At 42.8% G+C, this 24,915-nt stretch overlaps 1 protein-coding gene across 2 annotated transcripts in view; it reads right to left on the reverse strand.

The window, feature by feature from the left end:
- Positions 1-808: 808 nt before the first annotated feature.
- Positions 809-24,915, reverse strand: part of LOC306920897 (insulin-like growth factor 1 receptor) — a 91,194-nt gene continuing 67,087 nt past the window's right edge. For both annotated transcript variants that reach the window (XM_079497875.1, XM_079497874.1), the window contains exons 17-21: positions 24,713-24,823; positions 24,366-24,531; positions 15,615-15,744; positions 14,595-14,729; positions 809-11,065 (exon numbers count right to left, since the gene is read on the reverse strand). In XM_079497875.1, coding sequence (XP_079354001.1) covers positions 10,267-11,065; positions 14,595-14,729; positions 15,615-15,744; positions 24,366-24,531; positions 24,713-24,823 — 1,341 coding nt within the window. In that variant the 3' untranslated portion in view covers positions 809-10,266. The remainder of the gene's footprint in view (positions 11,066-14,594; positions 14,730-15,614; positions 15,745-24,365; positions 24,532-24,712; positions 24,824-24,915) is intronic.

Genomic DNA, 24,915 nt, shown 5'->3' on the forward strand with positions numbered 1-24,915 from the left:
GGTAATGGGGAGGAAACGGCTGGTTTGAAGGCCATAGGACTTTGATCTGAAGCAGGGGTCTTCAACAGGGGGTCCGGGACCCCCAGGTCAGTCAGTGCTACTACAGGGGGGACCGCCAAATCTGTGTGATAGGATACTTTATGGTTTTACATTTTTACCACTTGAACCCATTCCTATTCTGAGAACTTTCTTTAGCCACGCTATGGACCAGAGCTAGCCAAAAATAGCAAATAGGTTTGGTGTAGAGTAGATGGGAAAAGAGCAGAACAATTAGGTCAAGTTTACGGAGTGTCTGAAGAAAACCCTTGCAACAGTAACTAGTGATGTCAAATAAGCCTATGAAGTTATCTATGGAATCTGAGAAAAAGTTGCATCTGCAACACAATGTTATGCAATATGTAGTGTGGGTCACTGCTTCATCTCTCTCAGCTAAAGGGGTCCTTGGCTGATCTAAAGGATTTCAAGGCATACAAACTATAGCAACAAAACTTAAAATCACATGTGCAAAGGTACACAAATGTATGAAAGATGGTTAGGATAGAATAAATACGAACCTCCTCAGGGGAGTGTTATCAACAACATGCATGAAGAGATGCAGTCTTTTAAGAAGAGTTACCAAGAATAGGATACCTTGCAACGGTGTGCAGAACTGTGCACGATCTCTCTCGCACACACACACACACACACACACAGGCTACGGACTATGTCCCCACCCTTATCCACCACTAAAAGTTGAACATTGGCTACACAAGCCTACCTCTCGCTCACGCACACACCTTCCAAATTCAATTAATCCATGACAGGTATGTTTTGCATACATTTTTATTCAACTTTGAAATCTTGTGGTAAACGCCTAGAAAAAGAATCAGAAAAACGCAATATTCTCTTTTCCTTCAGCCGTTCAAAAAAACACTCCCCCCCCCCCTCCAGTATGCAGAATTTTATATATATATTTATATACTGTATAGGAATAATTTCTTACAACTGAATATACAAAAAGAAACCCGCCTGAATGAAACCTCTGTTTTAACAAAAAAACATCAGTCCAACAATATAAACACAGGAGGTTGGAAGGTCGTGAATAAGTTACAACACATCGTTACAAACAGATTGGCCATAGATTGCAACAAAAAACACAAATACAACAAAAAGAAAGGTTGCTTTGTATCAAAAAGAAGTACAAAATAAAATAAAAATAAAACAGTATATTGTAGTTTCCAGTGGTAAAAGATTGAGGAAAAGAAAAAGAAAGAAAGTGAGATTATCATCCATCCACCATTGATTGACATGTTCCACCAGTAGTAGTAACCAGTCCAAACAGGTCTTAATGTTCAAACTGGTTTCAGGCTGCACAAACCAGCTGGGATTGTTTTTGCTACAAGAGAAGCCACAATACGACCTCATGTTGAAGTTGATGTACTGTACACACTGAAGTACTGACAACCTACTTCCTCACACAGTAAAACAAATGTTAATTTATCCATTTGCCATAAAAGTGTACAAATGTAACCATTAATGGACCCTGCGGTTCCATTTTGGTTCCATTTTGGTTCCATTTGTCTGAGGATTTTTACAGTGTAGTTGGAACGCAGACACCAACAGAAAGCAGAGGATGTCCTCTTATTCAGTCCAGACAGAGACAGACACACACTTCTAAATTATGTATAATAAAATGAAAAGACAGACAGATAGAGGGACTGCTGCAAGACAAGTGTAGACAGATATAGCCACCAAATTCAACAAAGAATAAGGAAACAACAATGTCAGTATGAGTACAGGCAGGAGAGTCCTATTCAACCAACAACCATCTCAGACTAACAAAAATAACATTTTACATTTCACCCCATGAAAAAGCTGGTAAATGAATTATTTTAACCAACAGAGAAAATCAATCCAAGCTTTCTTTCAACCTGTGATGTGCCTCCAATCCCTTAATTTGCTTCTATTTGTTACAGCATAATATATTATTATGCTCATATTATGTTAAAAACTGTTACTTTTCAGGATTCAAATTCAAAAATATCAAAAGTAGCTTGTAGATCTGCTCCCTTTGAGGCTTTTGTGAGATGCTGTAGGATGATCAAGTAGGGCATTAATTTACAGGGGAAAAGGGTTTAATATGGCGATAACAGGTTTCTCCCCGAAAGCAACAATATACTTAGGGTTTAAGTGCCTGATTTATACTACCACAAATAGCTCACGAGTCATATTTTATTATAAGTGTAAATCACACTTTCCACAGGACGAGTTGTTGTACTCCAAGTCCACTGACATGTGCTCTACTGCGCCACACGTGTGTAAAACATGTTTAAACAGCAGCAGCATTTTGTAAGCAGTTAAAACCGAGGGAAATGACCATACATCGCAGTGGACATTATATTGCAGCATTAATTAGCAGCATTTAAAGCTGCTATAAGCAATAATATGTCAACATTTTAATGACCTTTCTTTTTTGGTATTCAGACAGCCAGCAATGGGTAGAACGCTCCCAATTTGTTTTGTCTCCGACACATCTAGGGGCCGCAATCTGCATTCAATGATTTTCCTAGAAGCTTTGTCATTGGTCGATTTGCCTGTCTGCTTCTGATTGGTTAGTCATTGCGACCGTTTTTTTCCCCAACCAATGACAAAGCTTCTAGGAACATCTTTGAATGCAGCCCCTAGATGTGTCACAGAGACTACATTTCTGGGGAGCGTTCTACCCATTGCTGTCCGACTACCAAAAACAAAAAAAGGTCATTCAATTTTTGACATATTGCTGCTTATAGCAGCTTTAATGGGTATGGGTGGTGGTGGTGTTTCAAATACAGGAAGTGACTTTTTGCTTCATTTGTAAAAAACAAAGATTCTACAAAAGTAGAGATCTTATGACAGTAGAAATGCAATGGCTCTCTTTATTATGTCAACTTAACACAATAACACTTTCTTTTTTTTGTTTCTATAAAGGGAGTGGGGGCATTGGAGTGGAGTGGAACTCATTTCAAATTCCACCACTGTGATTGGTCAATGGACACTTTTGGACAGCATCTTCTTTTCAGACAGATCTACACTTGATACCCTTTCATCAGTGTATCTCAGCATGTGCCTTCAGAGGGCCGTGTGTGTGCATATTATGTTCATTCCAAAATGGATCTGGGCGGCAATACTTTTCCAGTACGATTATCAATGTAATACATCATTGTTGTCGGGCAGAAACCTCCCATCTCCACACGTTTAGTTTTTTCGTAAATGAACGCCATACTTCATCATACTACAGCATCACACAAGAGCATCAAAAGTTGCAGATCTACAAGCTCGAAACACGTCGATCTTCTACTTTTGAATCATGAACAGGTTTAACTTTCCACCCGACCGACGATATGAAAGATTTGATATTGAGATATCGCAAATATCGGTAGTTTCTTTTAAATTAAATAATTTAAGAGGAAATTAGCCAAAAAAACAATCTCCTCTAAGATCCCTCTGTTGCCTCCCTCGTTAACCCGTGTTACCTAAGAAGTCTGATTGAATTGATAAGACATAAATTATACAGTATAAAAACATGGAGGTACATTGTTGCATTGTGTAACTAAGGAAGTTTCGAGGAAACGTGACAATACTTGAGACATATCAAATATCAAATGTTTCTTCAATAGTCCTTTGAAGTTATGTCATCTGGAGCACCAATTCTACTTAAAACCAATGAATACACTAGTCTGCTATCCACTCGTATTACACCATTTTATGTCACTAATTAAGGAATTGATCACTCAAATCAAAGTTTGTTTGGAATGAAAGAAGAAGAAAATACATTACACTCTGCCTGCCCTCCATTGTACATGACTGGACACTACTGCTACACCTCCATGTAAAATTGCCTATTTTGTCAAAATTGTATGAAAAAAAGGAAACTTTGTTGGAAAAAAGAAAAGCCAATTTAACACGAGGTGCCCACTCAGTCAACACAGCACACAGACACGGGATCAAACACAGTCATAAATACATACTGGCATCATCAATTTGCTCTCCTCCATTGGGAATAAAATAAAATAAAAAAACACATCTCATGTTTGCACACAATGACTTATCAAAACAGTACCCAACAAAATGTACCAGAACAGCAACCATACTATTAGCAGTTATCATGCAATAGTACACAACAATCGTACCAAAATATTACCCTCCCAAAAAAGGTCAATGTTTTTCAGAGAATCCCTCCAAGGTTTGGGAAGGACACTAAAGGTGTGAGACAGTGTTCATTATGTGTGGACAGAGGACAGTGGAGGCCATTGGGACATTAGGTATTGGGACACACAGAGAGACAAGAAGTTACTGGCAAACTTAAGATAATTAACTCCCAAAATGATGGTTCCTTCACTCAAAGTGTCTGCTAGAGCAGTGGTTCCCAAACCTTTTCATGTCAAGGACCCCCAAATTGACACTAATTATCCCACAGACCCCATTTGAAGAGATATGCCCCCCATAAGAGAAGATGGAACAAATGGTTCCATTTGTACATTCTCAAGAGTTAAGAGACCTATAAGGGTCCATTTTGTTCCAAACTATCATTTAGCTGGGGACCCCCTGGTACTCCCTCAAGGACCCCTGGGGGTCCCGACTCCCTGGACCCCACTTTGAGAACCACTGTGCTAGAGAGTGGACTAGTTTTCAGGCCATGACCCCCCAAAATAAATCAGATTTGGCCAATGTTTGACCATTTTTTATAGTAAAGTTTGTTTGTTACTTTCAAAGTAATGGTCTTTGATACAAAATCCACTGTTTGAGAACCACTGCACTAGTTTACTGCACTAGTTTACTAGACATGAACCAAGACAGAAATTGAAAACATCTTTGATAAAGAAGCAAGAAAACAGAAATAAAAACAAAATAACAGAGTGAGGTAGATGGATGGGGGGGGGGGGGGGGGTCCAAAATCACAATAGAAAATACAAGGAAGAAGAAGAAAAAGAGGATGTACTGTAGCAGGGTTCGTTGTACAGCTCACAACTCCTAATAAACGCATTCATCATCAACAGTATCCTGGGGCAAGGTACTATATAGAGCTGATCTTCTGGAGTCAAGGGGAGTGACTGTAACTACACAAGGTACTATATAGAACTGAAAACCTTCTGGAGTCAAGGGGAGTGACTGTAACTACACAAGGTACTATATAGAACTGAAAACTCTTCTGGAGTCAAGGGGAGTGACTGTAACTACACAAGGTACTATATAGAACTGAAAACTCTTCTGGAGTCAAGGGGAGTGACTGTAACTACACAAGGTACTATATAGAACTGAAAAATCTTCTGGAGTCATGGGGAGTGACTGTAACTACACAAGGTACTATATAGAACTGAAAACTCTTCTGGAGTCAAGGGGAGTGACTGTAACTACACAAGGTACTATATAGAACTGAAAAATCTTGTGGAGTCAAGGGGAGTGACTGTAACTACACAAGGTACTATATAGAACTGAAAAATCTTCTGGAGTCAAGGGGAGTGACTGTAACTACACAAGGTACTATATAGAACTGGAAAAGGTTCTAAAGCCTGCTTTGTATGGACCCTATAGTACACTATAGCATTGATTACATGTAAATTATTCAATGCCAGAAAATTAAAAGAATAGAGGGTATGCGTGTGACATCATCATACCCAGAAGTTATGTGGGAACGCCTACTGAGTGGCAAAAAACTGCTTTCTGGCCTTGACAGCCCATACATCCAAACAGAAAAGTCCTATCTTATTGCATTAGACGACGTTAAACTCACTTTGCCACTCGATTTCCCACTGACCATATGCATGCGCATACCCTCTATATACAAATAAAACAGTCGAGTCATTATTGTACCATACCTTGGTTATGACATCTGTTTTTTACTTGCATAACCTGGCCTGTATTTCAAAAGGTTTGGCAAAAGAACTGCGAGTGTTCTTTGAAAAGAACCGTAAAGTGAGATATGAAATTAATTTCAGGTAAATATAGAAACAGTTTTGTGTACATATACTGTCTAGTTGTATTTTATATCTAGAACCCTACTCATGAATAATTAGAAAAGACAGTTTTTGTAGGTGTGTAAGCTATAGCTTTGACCTATATGGCTAATGTATTGCAGTGTTTGGATGTGTGCTTGTTGCTGAGTGACAGGTCGTCTTAGCCAAAGTCTCTTTTTTTACACTGGTCTGGACTCAATTAAAAGTTATATTTTTCAGGACAATATGCATGTTGACTGGTGGTCAACCACGAACCAAATTAACCAAATATTTTCATTCTGTATGAATTCACGACCAAATTGGAAAATCACACGTTCCCCTGATCCAAGTGAAGTGTTTACGTGACCCTGTAGAATTGTAGATCATTGACCACCTCACACAGTGTCACAACCCAATACATACACTGGTTGAGAATAGGCTCTATGCACAGCAGCCATAGTGGAAATACATTGGGCCACTTCCTTACGGACGACCATCGAGTGGATTCTACTCTATGGCTCCGAGACATGGACACTTTCAAAGAAATGAGAGAAACGGCTGGATGGCACTTACACCTGCATTCTAATGAGAGCGCAAAATCTCTCTTGGAAGAGCCACCCATCGACTTCCTCTTCCCTTCTTCTCTGGAATCCTGCCTCAAAGCAGACCAGAGGCAGAAAACTGTTGTTCCCTGATGTCATCGCTAGGGACACATGCATCAGTAGGCAGGAACTGGCCAACTGGGGATGGCAATGAAGGACCAGGAAGTCTGGTGTGGCATTGTGAAATCCATGATCTCGACCACGGTCGAAAGATTATGTGATGATGACTTCCTGTTACCAATGCTATGAAGGCTCTGTTCCATTCTGGTCAAACAGAGTGGCGGGGGGGGGGGGGGGGACAGCATTAGAATCATTGGTAACACATGTGAAGGCCCAATTTCTTTCCAATATGGCTGTGCATAGAGCAACACTTATTTGGTCAGGTATAGGCATTGCTCTGGTGAAATATTAGTTGAACTTCAAGTTGAACGCCAACTAAAAAAACGTTTATGTCAAAGTGTCATGTTCATAGAAGCTTTCTCCAGCAGCATCTCACTAAGAGTTGCATTTGGGACCTTTATTTCCACTTAACATTTAAATAAATGTGAGTTTCTTGAACGATTTCAAAAATATTAAACTCATCAACTTGGTGTGAAAATAATAGTTCTAGGGGAAACATGGTGAGATTAGGTATGGAAATATTCAACTGTGTAAAATGCCTCTTTAAGCTACAAGTGGACTAATGCAATAGGGGCGCAGTAGAGAAGACTGTAACACCTTATAGCAGGGTAATGACAACATCTAGAGAGAAAAGAAACATAATAGATTTGACTCCTTTTTAACCTGAGATTGAGTTGCAAGTCGGCAGCAATACCTTCACGACTTCAATTCTAAAACACCAGGGACTATTGGTGGAGTCAAGGTGTCCGAGAAGAGAAGTCAACGTGGACAGTACAGTAATATCAACACAATTGACAGATAAACATTGGGTCTCTACTTACTATGAGTAAACATATCGGTAGTCAGAAATATGACAGAAGGCATACTGTAGGACCAGTGGTGTTCAGTCCTGTAGAACCAATGGAGAGCAGAGTTTATGTTGGTCTTTAAGCTAGATCTGCACCAAACAGATTACTACTACAGACTGGCAGTCCAGTGAAGTCGGGAGATGAGTCGTTTGGAAGATGTGAAATAACCTTGCTGAATGCACCTGAGAGCCGACACGACAGACGGCTACTGTGGTGCTAAAATAGCCTATAGCTTATGTCTTTTTCAACCCCGCTGCTATCCGACGGCCAAGAGCCTACCGAGCATGCTCGGCTTTCGGCGATTCCCTACAACTTGCGACCCAACGCGACAGTCAAGTGTACCCATTCAACGCTGCATATTTTCGGCAACAGGCGCTTTCCAAAACTTACCACCGCCAACAACTGTGTGGTGGGGTGCTACTCCAACCAAACGCTACAGCAGCTGACTGTACTGTATTTTTCTACTATTTTTCCCAGAATGTTTGCCTATGACATAGGGGCATGTCTTGTTCTTAAACCCTGTCCATGATGATCCATTGATCCTATAGGATTGAACACCACTGTGAATGGGCAATATGCTGCACAAAAGACCAGAACTTCAGAAGCAGTATTTCTAAGCAGTAACAGCAACAAGGTTGTGCCAGATGATTTTTGTCTCTTTTTACAGAAGTTGGAGCATGGGGAGTAGGGACTATTAGTGGAAAACTCTCAGAATGTGAACCTGAAGGATTGTATGTTTATCTTTACTTTATATAATAGATACAACCTATTTTACAACCACAAGAGAAAAATCAAAAAGAATAAAATAGCAGCTTCTTTTCTGTACAGACTAGTAAGAGATGAACGTCTCCCAACCGTAAAAAAGGTAGAAAAAGTGACAACAAACAAAGTATGTGTGTAAATGCTCTGTGCCCCAACATACAACTGTTAGAGCCATACAAATGTTTCTCATGTGTGTATATATATATATATATATATATATATATATATATATATATATATATATATATATATATATATATACACACACACACACACACATACATACGCACACACGGAGTGAGAAACTAGTGACTAGTCAAAACAAACCTGCTCGTATAGAACAAACCTCTTATTTAAGACTCAAATGAAGGCTCTGTTAATACAAGAATCATCCAGTTTTTTGTTTTGTTTCTTTTTTTTTCTATTGGCTTTTATTCTAGGGCAGCGGTTCTCAAGTCCGGTCCATGGGACCCAGCCTGGTCTTCCAATCAGCTGTCCAATCAGGAATTAGTGTAGATAAACCTGGATCCCCAGGTGAATGCAGTTAACTGCATGGTGAAATATAAAATTAGAAGCGGACTACCCTGGATCCCTAGGACTGTAGTTGTAAATCACTGCTCTAGTCCCTTCCCACCTCTCTTTTGGTTGTGTTCATTTAATCTTGTATTTTTTGTATGATTTCTGCATTTCTTTTTTTGCTTGATTACTGGAATCATAGTTTCCCATCTTGTGCGCGCCTTATCCCTTATGCCGAACACTTTTTAGGCATTTTAATTCTACCATTTTTATTGTTTCATTGTTAAAATAGCCAATCTATAAGCTTACAACATGTCGGCTATGTTCACCATTTTAAATTGTTTTATAAAATTGTAAAAAAAAAAGAAAAAAGAAATCCTTCAAAATGTAGGCATAAGGAGTAAGATTGGGTCCATGGTCTTCATGTAACAACACTTTGTGTCAGATGGGATGTGGCTCAATGCTGGAGATCTCTGAGATGCTGATCTATATGCGCAACAATGTGCATCCCTAATTTATGTTTAATGATGGAGGCAGTGGGAAGGGACTTGGGGGGGGGGGGGGGCGCTCCCATGTGTCACAATTACTCTACCAAAAACATAGTACCATAGAAATCAAAACAGATTTACCAGTGTAAAAAAAAAAGAATAAGAAAAGAAAAGAAAAAGAGAAACCTCTGGAGTGATAATAATAATATAATAATAATACAATAATTGGTTGCTTCCATGTTGAAATGGAGGAAGAGAGCCCAGCCCCCAAAAATGGAAGGACTGAAAATGGAGGACAACTGAAATATTAAGACAAAATAACAATTTGGCAACACATTTGGCAGATTTGAACCATTCCTCCTTTCACGTGCCCCATGTACACCGCCCCCTTATGTCCGCTGACCTCAGCAGTCTCTGTGACTATGGGGGCGGAGCTTGGGCTGGGACCTACAGTAACGCTAAACCACACACACACACACACACACAACCGAGTGGTGTAACAGAGAGAAAAGCCAAGCCTGTATATGTGTGCGCGTGTGTGTATAGTACTCCAGTAACGAATAGCCTCCACACACGTCCTGCAGTACAAAGTTTTCAATCAGTTTTTCCACAAATATAATAATAATAATAATAATTAATGCCCGAACCCAACCTGCCTACCTATACCTTCCCAACTCAACCTGACAAAGGAGTTTATATTTCCCCTATTCCCAGAAAAAAGAAAACAAAGGGGAAAAAACTGTCAGGCGGTATCCCGTCTAACATTTCCCATGAGTCTTTTCTACTCAAGAAGAGAAACAAAACAAACTCCCGCCTGTCGGACAGGCAATTCTATATTTCAATTAAAAAAAGAAAAGGGAATAGGGGTGTCGTGTGCGTCCGTTTGATATTGTTTGTTTGTTTGTACGAGAGCGAGTAGGGGCGTCAGGACGTGTAGAAAAATGTCAAGGGGAGGGGTCTAAGGGGCTAGGGGGAGGGGTCAGCAGGCTGAGGAGGACTGGGGGAGGGGCATGGCTCTCTCGTTCTTTCGTTGTCCTCCCGCCCCTCCCCCCTCTCCTCCTCCTCCTCCTCCGTTCATGTGAGCGTACGGTTGAATGTCGTCCAGGGATGGCCGCAGCATGACCACAGACTCCGCCCCTAAGCCCGCCCCTAGCCCTGCTCCGTTAGACGCCAGCCGGCCGGTGGCGGTCGGCGACGAGCGCTTCCGGTGCAGGGCGGAGCTGGGGGTGGAGGAGCTGGAGGAGGATGTGGTGGAGGAGAGCGGCGGGAGGTGGTGGGTGGGGCTCGACGCCGACGAGGGAGGCGTCAGCGGGAGCAACGTAGGGAGGACGGAGGAGGAGGGAGGAGCGGCCTTAATGTAGTCGGAGGAGCTAGGAGTGGGTGGAGTCTGTGGCTGCTGCTGGGTTTGGGAGGCGGCGGTCGGACAGACGGGAAGTCGTCCGGAGGAGTGAAAAGACGAGGAGGAGGCGGTGCCGACGTCCAGCGGAGGAGGAGCAGCCCTCTCTTGCTGCAGCTCCTCCTGGTGCTCTGGAGGAGTGTCCTCCTCCACGCACTTCTTCTCCTTCCGCGTCGAAGACGACGACTGGTGGTGGTGAGGAGCAGGTGGTGAGGCGAAGGAGTCGTGAGGAGGAGGAGGAGGCCGCTGGTTGTCCTCGCCGTGATAGAAGGAGACCTCCTGGAAGGAGGGATGCAGGTCCTCCCTGATGGTCTGGATGATCTCCAGGAAGGTGGGCCGCATTCGAGGGTTGTACTGCCAGCACAGGCGCATCAGCTCGAAACTGCACACACACACACAAAAATCACAGATTGAGGCTTTAACCTTTGCTTTTATATGAAGAGAGATTATTATAAGATTTATGTATGTTGCCGAAAAAGACTGAATATAGCCGATCTACACGCTCTCAATGCGTCTGTGACGCAAATTCGCAATGGGCTTCCATAGAAGATATGCTGGCTTCTATGACATCCAAATGACTGAAGACAGTTGGCGCACGCACACGCACACGCACACACACACACACACACACACACACACACACACACACACACACACACTTCAGTAGAACTCCATGTTCTCTGTACAGGACCAATATTGACTTTAGCTGAAACTTGAAGTTCCACTTCATAACTCAATAGCTCAGTGTTTCTGTCAGTCTGGACTCTTCTAGATCAACGTCAGCCGGCCTAGCGGTCCGGGCACCTGGGCTGGTAATAGCCTGACAACGTGTCGCGGGTTCGAGTCCTGATCACAACGACAATTGCTGCATGTCTCCCCCCCCCCCCCCCCCCCCCCCCCCATCTCTCTCCCCATTTCCTGTCAACCTACTGTGATCTATCAATAACGGCAAAAAAGCCCCCAAAAAACCTAAAAAAATAGAAGGCATGTGCGTGACATCATCATCATACCCGTAGTTTATGCGGGAACGCCTACTGAGTGGCAAAAACTACTTTCTGGCCTTCACAGCCCATACATCCAAACAGCAAAGTCCTATCTGATTGTATTAAACGACGTTAAATTATGTTAAATTCACTTTGCCACTCGATTTGCCATTCACTTTATGCATGCGCGTACCCTCTATTGCTCAAGGGGTATGTGGGCTTTTATTGATTTTTACATGTGTGTGCTCACAGCGTGTGACCGAGTTGAAGTCCAGTTTATCCACGTCAGAGAAAATGATTGACTGATTGAAATGACTGCCACTAGAGGCCCCCTGGGTCAGAGAGTTCTTTTTTTTCCATTGAAAATACCACACCATACCACAGGGTCATCTTACCAGCTCAGTGGCCTTGTGGTTAGAGTGTCCACACCGGCTAGGTGTCTATAGTGGTAGCACACCAACAGCCAATAGAATTGCATCAGGTTTTCCCCAAGCAAGGCCCTGCAGTGTCAATGTCCGCATTGTCCTGCCAAGTGGAGCCAGCATAGCTTGATAGGGCCACTTTGAGGCCAGCACACATCACACCAGTATAACTGGCCACCAAATGGTGGCAGTATTGCACTGCAATAACAGATAAATAAAGCTTTGCTATTACACGTTAGTTACTATCCACTTTTGACGGCCGCACATGGGTGTGGCGGGCGGCAGGGTCATCCCTGTCCATCATGGTAGTATGCAATATCATATCAGCCATGCTTCACCCCGTCTTGCAATTTATGTAAATGATGAAATATACACAATATACATAACATGGGGTAAATGTCCTTCATTTCGTGAGTCTGAAAAGGAGATACAGTGTTGGACTATCCAGTCATCAAATTATAATGTATGTTGGGTTTGATTGATTGATTGATTATTGTATTTCTCTGTCAGTGTGTGCTGGCCTCAAAAATAGATTTTTCTCACGTTATCAAACGTAACTCAATATCATAAACGACTTAACAACACTCCTCTGAAACAGGAGACCAAAGCAGACCAGAGGTAAAAAACTGTCGTTCCCTGATGTCATCGCTAGGGACACATGCATCAGTAAGCAGGAACTGGGGATGGCAATGAAGGACTGGGAAGTCTGGCATGGCATTGTGAAATCCATGATCTCGACCGCGGTCGAAAAATGATGATCATAAACGACACAGAATTGCCACACATTTTCAGCCATTTTCAAAAGATTTGTATACATTTTATACATTTGAAAAGCTGTGAAATGGGACATTCTGCATCACTTTCTACTTTTGGTACATAAATACAATTTAATACCAATACTTAGAGACTTTTACAGAGTAAAGAAAGAACAACAGGTGTGCTTACTCTGGAAACTGCCCTTTAAGGCAGTGGTTGCTCAGCTTTGAAAATAACTTAACTCATAAACCAACTAAATGGAAAAAGCGGCACTAAAAAATAAAAGATGCAAGACTGGCTTAGGTGCAATTTCTCATGTTTATTTGAGAACGCTGAGGCGTTTCGGCAGTAGCCTTCTTCAGAGCAGACTAAAAAGTGATACTGGGGATGTAAAAGGTCCCTTAAAGCCTTAGAGTAAGAATACAAGTCTGCACACCAATTTCAGCTCCCAATAATTCTTAGAGGTGGTAACGTTTCGGGCCAATAACTCTTTACTTAGAGAGGTGGTAGCGTTTCGGGCCAATAACTCTTTACTTAGAGGTGGTAGCGTTTCGGGCCAATAACTCTTTACTTAGAGAGGTGGTAGCGTTTCGGGCCAATAACTCTTTACTTAGAGGTGGTAACGTTTCGGGCCAATAACTCTTTACTTAGAGGTGGTAGCGTTTCGGGCCAATAACTCTTTACTTAGAGAGGTGGTAGCGTTTCGGGCCAATAACTCTTTACTTAGAGGTGGTAACGTTTCAGGCCAATAACTCTTTACTTAGAGGTGGTAACGTTTCGGGCCAATAACTCTTTACTTAGAGAGGTGGTAGCGTTTCGGGCCAATAACTCTTTACTTAGAGGTGGTAGCGTTTCGGGCCAATAACTCTTTACTTAGAGGTGGTAGCGTTTCGGGCCAAAGCCCTTCCTCAGACCTTCAACCTCTTTTAAAGCCAACATTTGATCATCCCCACCTGTGTAGGGGGGAGGTCCTTAATTTCTACATTGCAGTATTGATACTTTTACTTACGTAACAAATGTGAGTACTTTTCCCACCACTGCCATTATGTATGAGTATGAGGCACACACACACACACATGGTATAATTTGCTAGCCATCTATTAGCTCACCACCACCAGTAACCAGGTGGTTACCATTTCCTCAGACTTCTACGCAGAGCCCTGTGTTTTTTCCCACACCACCACTAACCAGGTGGTTGCCATTTCTTCAGTGCATTATGTCTCTCCTGTTGCAACACGGAATGTCTCATATTGAGCTTCTGTATTTGAGCCAAGTGTTAATCATTCCAGTCTTTACTGGAGCTGTCTGTCATGTTAATGGACACATGACGATGACACTTGAGTACATTGCATTTCCCCCCCCCCCGGGTACTTCTTTAACACGTTCTCATCTATATGGTAGATATTTTTCCAGCCCAGAGTCCATCTGTCATAATTTACTCCCAATGAGTATGCCAGTGTTGCGTCTCTGGCAAATCGTTTCAGGTGGGGGGGGGGGGGGGGGGGGGTCTGTGGACAAATACACTTGGAGGTCCTTGGCATGAGAATGTTTGGGTACCACTGGGTTTAAACAACATTAGGAAGCCAGCCCAAATAAGCAACTTAACTTTGGAAACAACGCGAGCCGCAACTACCAATCTTTATAAGCGACTTTGCAGAAAAACAAGCCCAAAAGTTGCTTATAATAGGCAGATATGGCAACACTGAATGTATGCTGGGAGAGAAGGTGTGTGTATGTATACAGTACTTACAGCATATCGGGACAGTTCTGTGGTTTGTCCAGCAGTCCTCCGTCAATGACGAAACGCAGCACCTGCTCATTAGACATGCCCTGGTAGGGCTGCTCCGCTAGCGTCGCTATCTCCCACAGCACAACACCAAATGACCTGCACACACACACACACACACACACACACACACACACACACACACACACACACACACACACACACACACACACACACACACACACACACACACACACACACACACACACACACACACACACACACACACACACACACACACACACACACACACACACACACACACACTTAATAGTTGTGGAGGGCGGATGTTGTTCTCATGGGTGTCTTGGCTTCAGTTCAACCAAACTTCAAGAAGCCAGACCTCCTCCAGGAAGTGTGTGCGTGCATTGCTGGAAGCTGTAGGACAAGTAGTTAACCCATTTTGGGCGGGAACCCCTTTTGGTGTTTTAACTAAACATTATGTTATAATTTAGCTATTGAAAAATAGCAGATCTACAAGCTCATAGCGCGCCACCGAGTGGCGCGCTACGAGCTTGTAGGTCTGCTATTTTTGAAAAATCATAAAAATGCGGCACAAATCTTTGAATAAATATTCTTTCAGAGCGAACGTTTTTTTTTATTTCGACGTCAGGCCTGAATGGGTTAACAGTAAAGGGTCTGCACTGTAATTTAACATCTGGAAAACGACAAACTCCCAAGGACAGGCAGTGGGTCCAAGCCTAGAGACATGTCTCTCTCTCTCTCTTCATCCTCTCTCTCCTTTCACCCCCCCTCTCTCTGTCCCCTTCTATCCCATTTATCTTCTTCCTCTCTCTCTTTACTTCCATCCCATTTCTTTTCATCCTCTCTCCATCAGGAAGTGAGATAATACGGGGGTTAACAGGCCCTCTGAACTTACAGGAAGAAAGCTTTGTGATACACAAACACGCACGCACACAACTGTCTGTTGTGCTGTTTAATATGAAACAGGTGGTGTGTGTGTGTGTGTGTGCATTGTCCTACCAGACATCAGAGTTAGTGGTGAAGACTCCGTCTTTCAGGGACTCAGGTGACATCCATCTGACAGGCAGCAGACCTTTACCCCCTTTACGATAGTAGTCCGTCTCATAGATGTCCCTGGTCATCCCAAAGTCTGCGCACGAACACACACACACACACACACACACAGTCTTACAAACAGGCTACACAGACATTATGGTTTCTGTCGGACAGAAATCAACGCCCTACTTCATCATACTACAATGTCACACGTCACAAAGGCGGCACGTTTCAAGCTTGTAGATCTGCTACTTTTGCATTTGAATCGTGAAAGGTAACAGTTTTGGACATATGAGGTTTCCACCCGACAGAGATGACATGCACACACACACACACACACACACACACACACACACACACACACACACACACACACACACACACACACACACACACACACACACACACACACACACACACACACACACACACACACACACACACACACACACACACACACACACACACACACACACACACACACACACACACACACACACACACACACACACACACACACACACACACGGCTAGAGATGGTTTGAGGATGTCGTCACGATGACAAACAAAGAGTAAACAAATAAATCTCGTGTCTATCAGGCAGCCAATAATGTCTTCATCTGGAGCCTGTGCACTAATGTGTTCCATACAGCTGTTAAATAAATGTCATCTCATCACTCAACATTTTAACTTCCCTGCCATGTGTACAGAATACTTTTACTCCCCCCGTTCACCCACACAGTATCACCCCTAAACAAGTAAGACGCGCGAACGCGGGAAGCGAACGCAGCTCGTAAATTGCAAAAACAACAATTAGAATAAATTACGTAATTGTTTAAGGTTTTTTTTAAGTTACGTTTTTTTTTAAGTTAAGTTTTTTTTAAGTTTTTCCTTTTAAAGTTTTTCCTTTTTAATATTTTTTTTTTAAGTTAAGTTTTTTTTAAGTTAAGTTTTTTTTAAAGTTTTTCCCTTTTAAGTTTTTTTTTTAAGTTAAGTTTTTTTTTAAGTTAAGTTTTTTTTAAGTTAAGTTTTGTGTGTGTGTGTGTGCGTGCGTGCGTGCCTGTGCGCGTGCATGTGTGTGTGTGTTTTTGTGTGTGATACAGCTGCGCCCTCTGGTGGTGGGCGGGTGGTGTTACAGCGTGACACACACACACACAGACAGGATCTGCTGGGTCTCATAGTAAATGCTCACTGCGTTCGCAATCACTGCGTTCGCAATAATGTGTACAATGGAATACTTTTACTCCCCCCATTCACCCACACAGTATCACCCCTAAATAATGTGTACAATGGAATACTTTTACTCCCCCCATTCACCCACACAGTATCACCCCTAAATAATGTGTACAATGGAATACTTTTACTCCCCCCATTCACCCACACAGTATCACCCCTAAATAATGTGTACGATGGAATACTTTTACTCCCCCCATTCACCCAGTATCACTTCACAGGGGTGTGATTTTTATTATTACTACAGTAGAAGTTTTTTTCTTATGAAAGCAGAGAGTCTTCTGTTTCATACGGTATATAGTATTTATATGTCGCTATAGGCCTTATTTTGTGAATATTGAGTTCGGGTCCATGTCTTCTCTGCAGTTATATCTGGTGGGCGCAATGTGCATCCACCCAGTAACCAATTTATGACAAACTGTACCCAAGTATCACTCCTAGTAGGCCTACTCCTGAACATAGTTCAGAATGAACTCTTTGAGTGGCAGGTATTAATTATTCAATTCTTCCACCAGTGCCAATGACTTCTCAGTCGGGTCATTATTTTAAGGCAAAAATAACCCCTGGTCGTCAACCGGAAATGAGTTAGCACACAGCTAACGGATCCTTTTTTTAATTCACCTGAAACATACATTTTGTAACCGTGATCAGCTACACTTTACTTATCGGCCGTGAATAAATCTTGTTTTGATTAAAAACTGAATCTGGGAAAATAATCTGAGGTAATAGCATTTGAAAAAAAGAAAATAAGTGTTTCCGGTTCATTTCCTGTTGTATTTTTATCTCCTAAATGTTTTATCCCACGATTTTTGTAACCCGTTTTTTTCACCCAGTGTTAAAGGTCAGGGATGGAGTTTATACAGTGAGGTTACATCATCACAGGGATAATAAAATAAACATAAAAAAGAGTTACACAAGCTCACTGCGTTGCAAGCCTGAAAACCGCCTAGTTTCGGAACATAACACTGAAATACATATGCATGGATTAAAGCAAAAAAAAAAAATTAAAATTTTATGGAATATTCTTCTTAACATAGACAAAAGGTATCCTTCCTCCAAGTAGTACTGCTTGTCAGGGTGTAAATTGCAGACTTGAAAAGAAAAGAGTCCAGGGCACTCTTTGGTGAAGAATTAAATAAATTATTTTATGATGAGCAAGGCAAATAAATAACAGGACCTACGCGTTTTGACCAAAAGGTCTTCAGGGTCTATCTGCCAGCTTGGCTGATTAGTCACCTTTAAATACAACCAGGTGGTGGGTGTGATCCAATCATGTCATTGTCATTCTTTTTAACATATTTCTATGCTAGTGTGACCACTTCAAATGATCTCAGTGACACATTGGGAGCTTGTAGATCGGCTATTTTCGCATCATGCATCCATAGAAGACATGCTGGCTTCTGTGGAATACAAATGACTGAAATCAGTCGCTGTGACTGAGAACTTGAATTCATGCATATGATGGTCTAATTTATACTTTGTTTATTCAAAGTATAAATCAGGCTTGAGGGCTGTCCCACCGCCCGTTCTAACAGTAGTCAGACTCACCACATGTTATATGAATGATAGTTTTGAAACTTTAACTCTTTTGGGGTGTAGTTTATTTGTAGAAATTGCAGAAACCCATTGTATCCATTATAGTCTTGTAAGCTCTTACTTGGTTCTAACAAGTAAGAGTCCCCGGGGGGTCCCCGCAACATCCAGACCCCCAGGGACGCGCCCAGGGGGCTGGCCCGGTTCCGGCGAGCTTTCCTGTGGCCAAAATGGTCGAGAAATGACAGAGTTACCGTGTGGGGGTCCCCGGAACATCCGGACCCCCAGGAACACGGCCAGTAGGCTGGCCCTGTTCCGGCGAGCCTTCCCACGTCCGAAACGGTCGAGAAATGACAGAGTTATCGTGTTGCAGCTTTCCGTGCGACCGACAGACAGACAGACAATTTTTTTGTTCTGTGGAAGAACTTCAATTTTTACAATAAACTAGCATTGGTCTGGGCTGGAGACGGAGAGAGACACACAAAGTGCTGTAATGGTAGCAACAATAAAACATATTGCAGCTTTCAGTAAGAGCCAGCCAGGTGTTAGTTAGGTATCCTTGCCTCCTTAGAGCTTTGGTTTGGTTCAGGGTCAGTCATGGCCTAGGGGAGGATATCCTCTCCTTACCTCCTTAAGAGATATGGTTTGGTTCAGGGTCAGTCATGGCCTAGGGGAGGATATCCTCTCCTTACCTCCTTAAGAGATATGGTTTGGTTCAGGGTCAGTCATGGCCAGGGGAGGGTATCCTCTCCTTACTGCCTTAAGAGATATGGTTTGGTTCAGGGTCAGGTTAAGCCTCATGGCTGCAGCATACTTTTTGCCAAAACAACCTTTGGCGAGATCTTTAACTAAGATATACATTATTAAATTATTTAATTGCGGACAAAACTAACAAACCCAAGGCCTTGGTTTTTCAGCAGTTCTTTGCACTGCCAAGGTATTAAATAGACCACAGGAGAAAGCACACAGAGGCAGCATTATACTTGGTTTTATATTATAGTGTCACTAGAAGAACCTGTGCTGGCTCTAGATCTGTAAAGTTAATCATGTGTGTCTCTTAGTGCTTTCTGCTGTGGCCCACTTGGTACTTGAGTGAAAACAAAACCTGAATTGACAGAATTTGAGATTAGGGTTAAAAAGTTGTTCTGGATACGGAACATTGCGTCTATTCAGAATGTGGTTTAAGGCCAATCAACAGGAATTCAATACAAACTTCTACTGAATGAATGGAAAGAACACATTGGCAGCATCGCTGACAACAGTCTTAAGAAGACTTTACTTCAGAAAAGAACAGAAAAGAAAGTGTAATTAAAAGTACGGGCTGCTACGCATCCTCACACCTACGTTGCACAGCTCTGGCACAGCCAATCCCTGTCATAGTGAACTCTATGTATGGTTATGTCTGTCATAATATATATATATATATATATATATATATATATATATGCGGCTGTGGCTCAGGAGGTAGAGCAGGTTGTCCGTGGGTCTGTGGTTCGAATCACGGCCCCTCCTGTCGAAGTGTCCTTGGGCAAGACACTGAACCCCACCTTGCCTCCAGTGGTTGCCACCATTGGTGTGTGAATATGGGAAGTGAGGACGCTGGCGTTGACTATTCGCCGCTTCAGCTCCCAATGTATGAATGAATGGACCATTGTAAAGCGCTTTGAGTAAGCACGTACTGGTAGTGTATAGAAAAGCACTATAAAAATGCCATCCATTATTATTATAATATACTGTATATGGTTAAGTCTGTCATAGTGAACTCTATATACATTATGTCTGTCATAGTGAACTCTACTTATGTCTGTCAATTATGGTTTAGGTTATGTCTGTCATAGTGAACTCTATATATGGTTGGTTATGTCTGAGCCCACCCAATGCACCCATCAGCCAATTTCAATATAGATTATGGTCAGTGAATCTGAGATGTGGGATAAGCCATTCTGTTGGATCTTTAGCCGGTTGGTATTGTCCCTGGACAGTTCAGCATAGCCTCCGACTTAAGTGGAATGTCAACTACAAAGATGTGGCACACTTCCACTGTATTCCAAATTTAAACACATTCAACATTGTAAAAATGTTGTTCATTAACACTTTGATTGCTACAAGATCTCGGCAGGCCTATTTGGATGTTGCTACCGTTTAACATTGCACAAAGGCCTTGTTCGGGGGCCCACAGCAAAATGTTCTCTTATAGCGAGAATCACACGCATACATCAAAAGAAAGCTGAACTTGTCCACTTCAATTAAGAAAATACATTTTGATTTTACCATGTTCCATTCTGGAGATATTGACCTTTTTGCAACACCTGCATTTGCCTGGAAGTGGTTATCTTGAACAGCGAGCAGAGTTATGGATGGTTTAAAGTCAGAGACATTGACAGGCAGATATAAAATTGAACCCAATAAATATCCTATACATCCTATACACCGAATGAAAGCCCTGAATGTGTACTTTTACGAGGAAAACAGTAAACATTGATCCCATCTACAGTTAGACAGTAATTGGTTATTGAATGCAGCTTGTGCCCACCAGATAACTTCAGAGAAGACATGGACGTGAACTCCTCAATATTCACAAAATAAGGCCTATAGCGACATATAAATACTATATACCGTATGAAACAGAAGACTCTCTGCTTTCATAAGAAAAAAACTTCTACTGTAGTAATAATAAAAATCACACCCATGTGAAGTGAGTGGTGCAACTCTGTCCCATATTCTGTTCTCTGCTTATTCAATACAGCTCGCTATATACGGACTGAGGCAGAAAGTCATGTAAACCTTTTATTTACAGTTTGGTCTGTAAACTTCTACTGTAATAATAAAAATCACACCCCTGTGAAGTGAGCGTTGCAACTGTTCTGTACTTATTCACTACAGCTCGCTATATACGGACTGAGACAGAAAGTCATGTAAACCTTTTATTTACAGTTTGGTCTGTAAACTTCTACTGTAATAATAAAAATCACACCCCTGTGAAGTGAGCGGTGCAACTGTTCTTTACAGTTGCGCGGTGCAACTGTAGAGAACAGTTGCACCGCTCACTTCACAGGGGTGTGATTTTTATTATTACTACAGTAGAAGTTTTTTTCTTATGAAAGCAGAGAGTCTTCTGTTTCATACGGTATATAGTATTTATATGTCGCTATAGGCCTTATTTTGTGAATATTGAGTTCGGGTCCATGTCTTCTCTGCAGTTATATCTGGTGGGCGCAATGTGCATCCACCCAGTAACCAATTTATGACAAACTGTACATGGGATCAATGTTTACTCTTTTCCTCGTAAAAGTACACATTCAGGGATTTCATTCGGTGTATAGGATGTATAGCATATTTATTGTGTTTATTGTTATATCTGCCTGTCAATGTCTGACTATAAACCTTCATAACTCTGCTTTCTTTAGATGATGATGATGATGATTGCCGCCTCGCCTAATCTATCTCACTGCTTTCATTGTTTTGATCGCAGTAACATTGGGGGGGGGGGGGGGTCATGGGCACATTGGGCAGCAAAAGTCTTGATCCGTACGGCTATAAAAAGTCCCATTCCACCGTTCGGTTCAGAACTATCTATTATACAGCTACTACGTCACTGACACGCTGCAACACGCTGCAACACACACTGCAACAACACACTAACACGTCACACACTTACCCTCCGCGTCGTTCGTCGCCTATCTCCTCATGTCGCGCCGCACGGCCACACTCAACACCACCCGCGTAAAAATTGTCATCGCACTGCCACTAAAGCCGGCTCCCGTCCACACTCGCAAACAATATCAATATCAATAATAAACACAAACACGCCACAAGCACCGACACCCCCGCCTAATTTGTTGCCACGTCTATGAAAACAAGCACAGAAAAAATGCCATTCAACACGCTACTTACACACACTACCACTCGCTTACAATACGCGGACCTGGCAACACTACATTCCCTCTCCCATTTGCTCAAAGCCCACCACGTGACCCACACAGGGAGGGAGACGATTGCGTGATGCTTCTATGTACAGGATTCTATAGGTCACCACTTTTGGTGTGACACACACACGGCTTCTGTTTACTATGCGTTGTCAACACGTGCTGAGTTGACAAACATTGACCGATTTCGGAGAAGACTGATAGTTTATCCTTTAGTAATTAGGCTGTGGAAGTATTCACACTAGGCAACTTTTGCATTTATTGGGATTGGCAATTTGGGGAGAAAAGGAGGAGGAGGAGGTGATCAAGCTCCACAACACCACATTGGTAGGTAGGCTCAAGGCTGCATTTATTTTCCTTCTTTTTCCTCTCGAGGGTGCATGGGATGATGTGAACCCCTCCAGCAGGCTAGGGAGCACCGCTCCGGTTAGCGGAAAATGACCGCGGGGTGCGGGTTGCCAGGTTTTTTTATAAGTAAAGTATTTATATTCAATAAAAAAAAAATATATATATAATACATTTTAATTTACGTCATATTTAGTGGCATTTCGACCTAATTTCTCTGTTCTTTGTCAATGGCAAATATTGAGACGTGTGGGGACTAAAGCTGTATATAGGAGGGCCCTCAAACACATTATTTGATAACTTTTCATCGTGCTCCTAAAAAAAAAAGTGTGCTACTAGCCGCGATTACATACACAGTTAAAATAATAAGAAATTTGCGCCAACGACTGCGTCGACACCTGGCGTGGAACAAACGGGACGAACCGAGGCGCATATATGGATAACAACAACAACACTACACGCGCGCTGCAACACAAAACAGCTGCATACAACGCGTGTCACTGCACTTCTGTATCTGTGGACTTCTGTATCGCAACGCGGGGCAACGCAACTCTGGGATGAGCGGGCCGAAGGCCCGCGAAATTCTAGTAGTATAACGGTGAGACGCGTTGTCATCATCAGCTGATTTTGTTTTTCAAGCTAGTATAGGGGAACATGCCTGGGCATGCTAGCCTGGCACGGCCAGACTCATAGCGAGGGTTCACTGATGTTTCCTCCGGGGAAGAATCTTCAGTGAATCCCCGCTATGAGGCTGGCCAAGCCAGGCTATGGGCATGCAGCTTGGGGGCGATGGAGAAAAACACCACGGTTTAGGACGCGGAAAAGTTCGTTATACATTACACCCGGGTCGATTACGTCCCCGACGCGTTCATTGCGGTCTTATCACTACAATTATAATGAATAAAAAAGCGTTACAATCACACGTCCGAGCGATCTCCGATTATGACGGCTCTGCATGGCGATACGTGATCCACCAACGGAACACTCTGTTGTCGTGGCGGCCCCTCGATACTGTGGTTAGTTCGTAGTATTGTAGGCTCGGGGATCGTTTGGTCGCTACAGTATGAAGAAGGAATGCGTGTTGCAGACGTTATGCAATGGCGATTCGGTGCATATGTGTTTAGGCAGCGTTCCGTTCATCATGTTTTTTTCCGAGAGACAGAGGAGAGCAACCATCTCGCAAGATCCTCCTCCTGGAGAAACAGGAGGGGAGGGGGGAAGCGAGTATTATAGTGTTGGGTGAAATGTCCGAGGTGGAAAGCCTGGTGAGGCGAGGTTAGGTGAAATTTGATTATTTTCACACACCGACTAGATCGGCATGGGCGCATCCATTACACTGGCTTCTACACGTAAAGCGGCCCGCCCTCCTGTTTTCAGGAGGGGAGGGTTTTTTTTTTTTTTTTTTTCTGATCACGTGAGTGGGACTAAGCAGCAATGACAGGGGGGTGGTTCTTCATTGTCCGGGTGGGTAAAAAGATGAATGAAAGTATGCTATAAAAAAGTGATTAGAACGTATGGATACGTGGTTCGCACCGGACGTTTGATTAATAAGTAGACAATATACTGTAGACAGTGCACTGCTCAAGCTTTTGCCCACAGCCATGGTTTGGTGGGGGGAGGGGGGTCAGACTCAGGGTTAGTGTCAGGGTGGTCAAAGCTGGGGCTACTTGTCTCTTACCTCCTATTTTGACAGTGTAGTCCTCACCCACCATGCAGTTCCTGGCAGCCAGGTCTCTGTGGACAAACTTGTTGGCGTTGAGGTAAGCCATGCCGTCCGAGATCTCTCCCGCCATCTGAGTCATCTTACTGAGAGGAGGGAGGCATTCACTGAGGTTTGTATGCCCCTGGAGGGGAGGGGGGGGGGGGGGGGGGGGGGGGGAGCGAGAGAGAGAACCTAAATGTTGGTACCATAAACACCACCCATACAGAGGAGGAAGCAGACAGGATGTCCCACTGCGATCATACCAAATAATTGCAATTAGATGATTTTGTAATAATTGTAACAGTATCAGTAGTTGTACGTACCTCTTTCCCAGACCGTAGAGATCTCAGGTAACTCTTCAGGTCTCCTTTGGTCATCAGCTCCATGATCACCAGGGTGGGCTGTCCCTGAGAGACCACACCCAGCAAACGGACCTGCAGCCAATCACAACACAGCATGATTGACCAACCACCACATCACCAGAGAGCGATTCAATATTTGGTTTGTTAAAAATGTCAGACATACG

The sequence above is a fragment of the Electrona antarctica genome, assembly GCF_951216825.1.
Source record: "Electrona antarctica genome assembly, chromosome: 3".
In the NCBI taxonomy this organism is placed as follows: domain Eukaryota; kingdom Metazoa; phylum Chordata; class Actinopteri; order Myctophiformes; family Myctophidae; genus Electrona; species Electrona antarctica.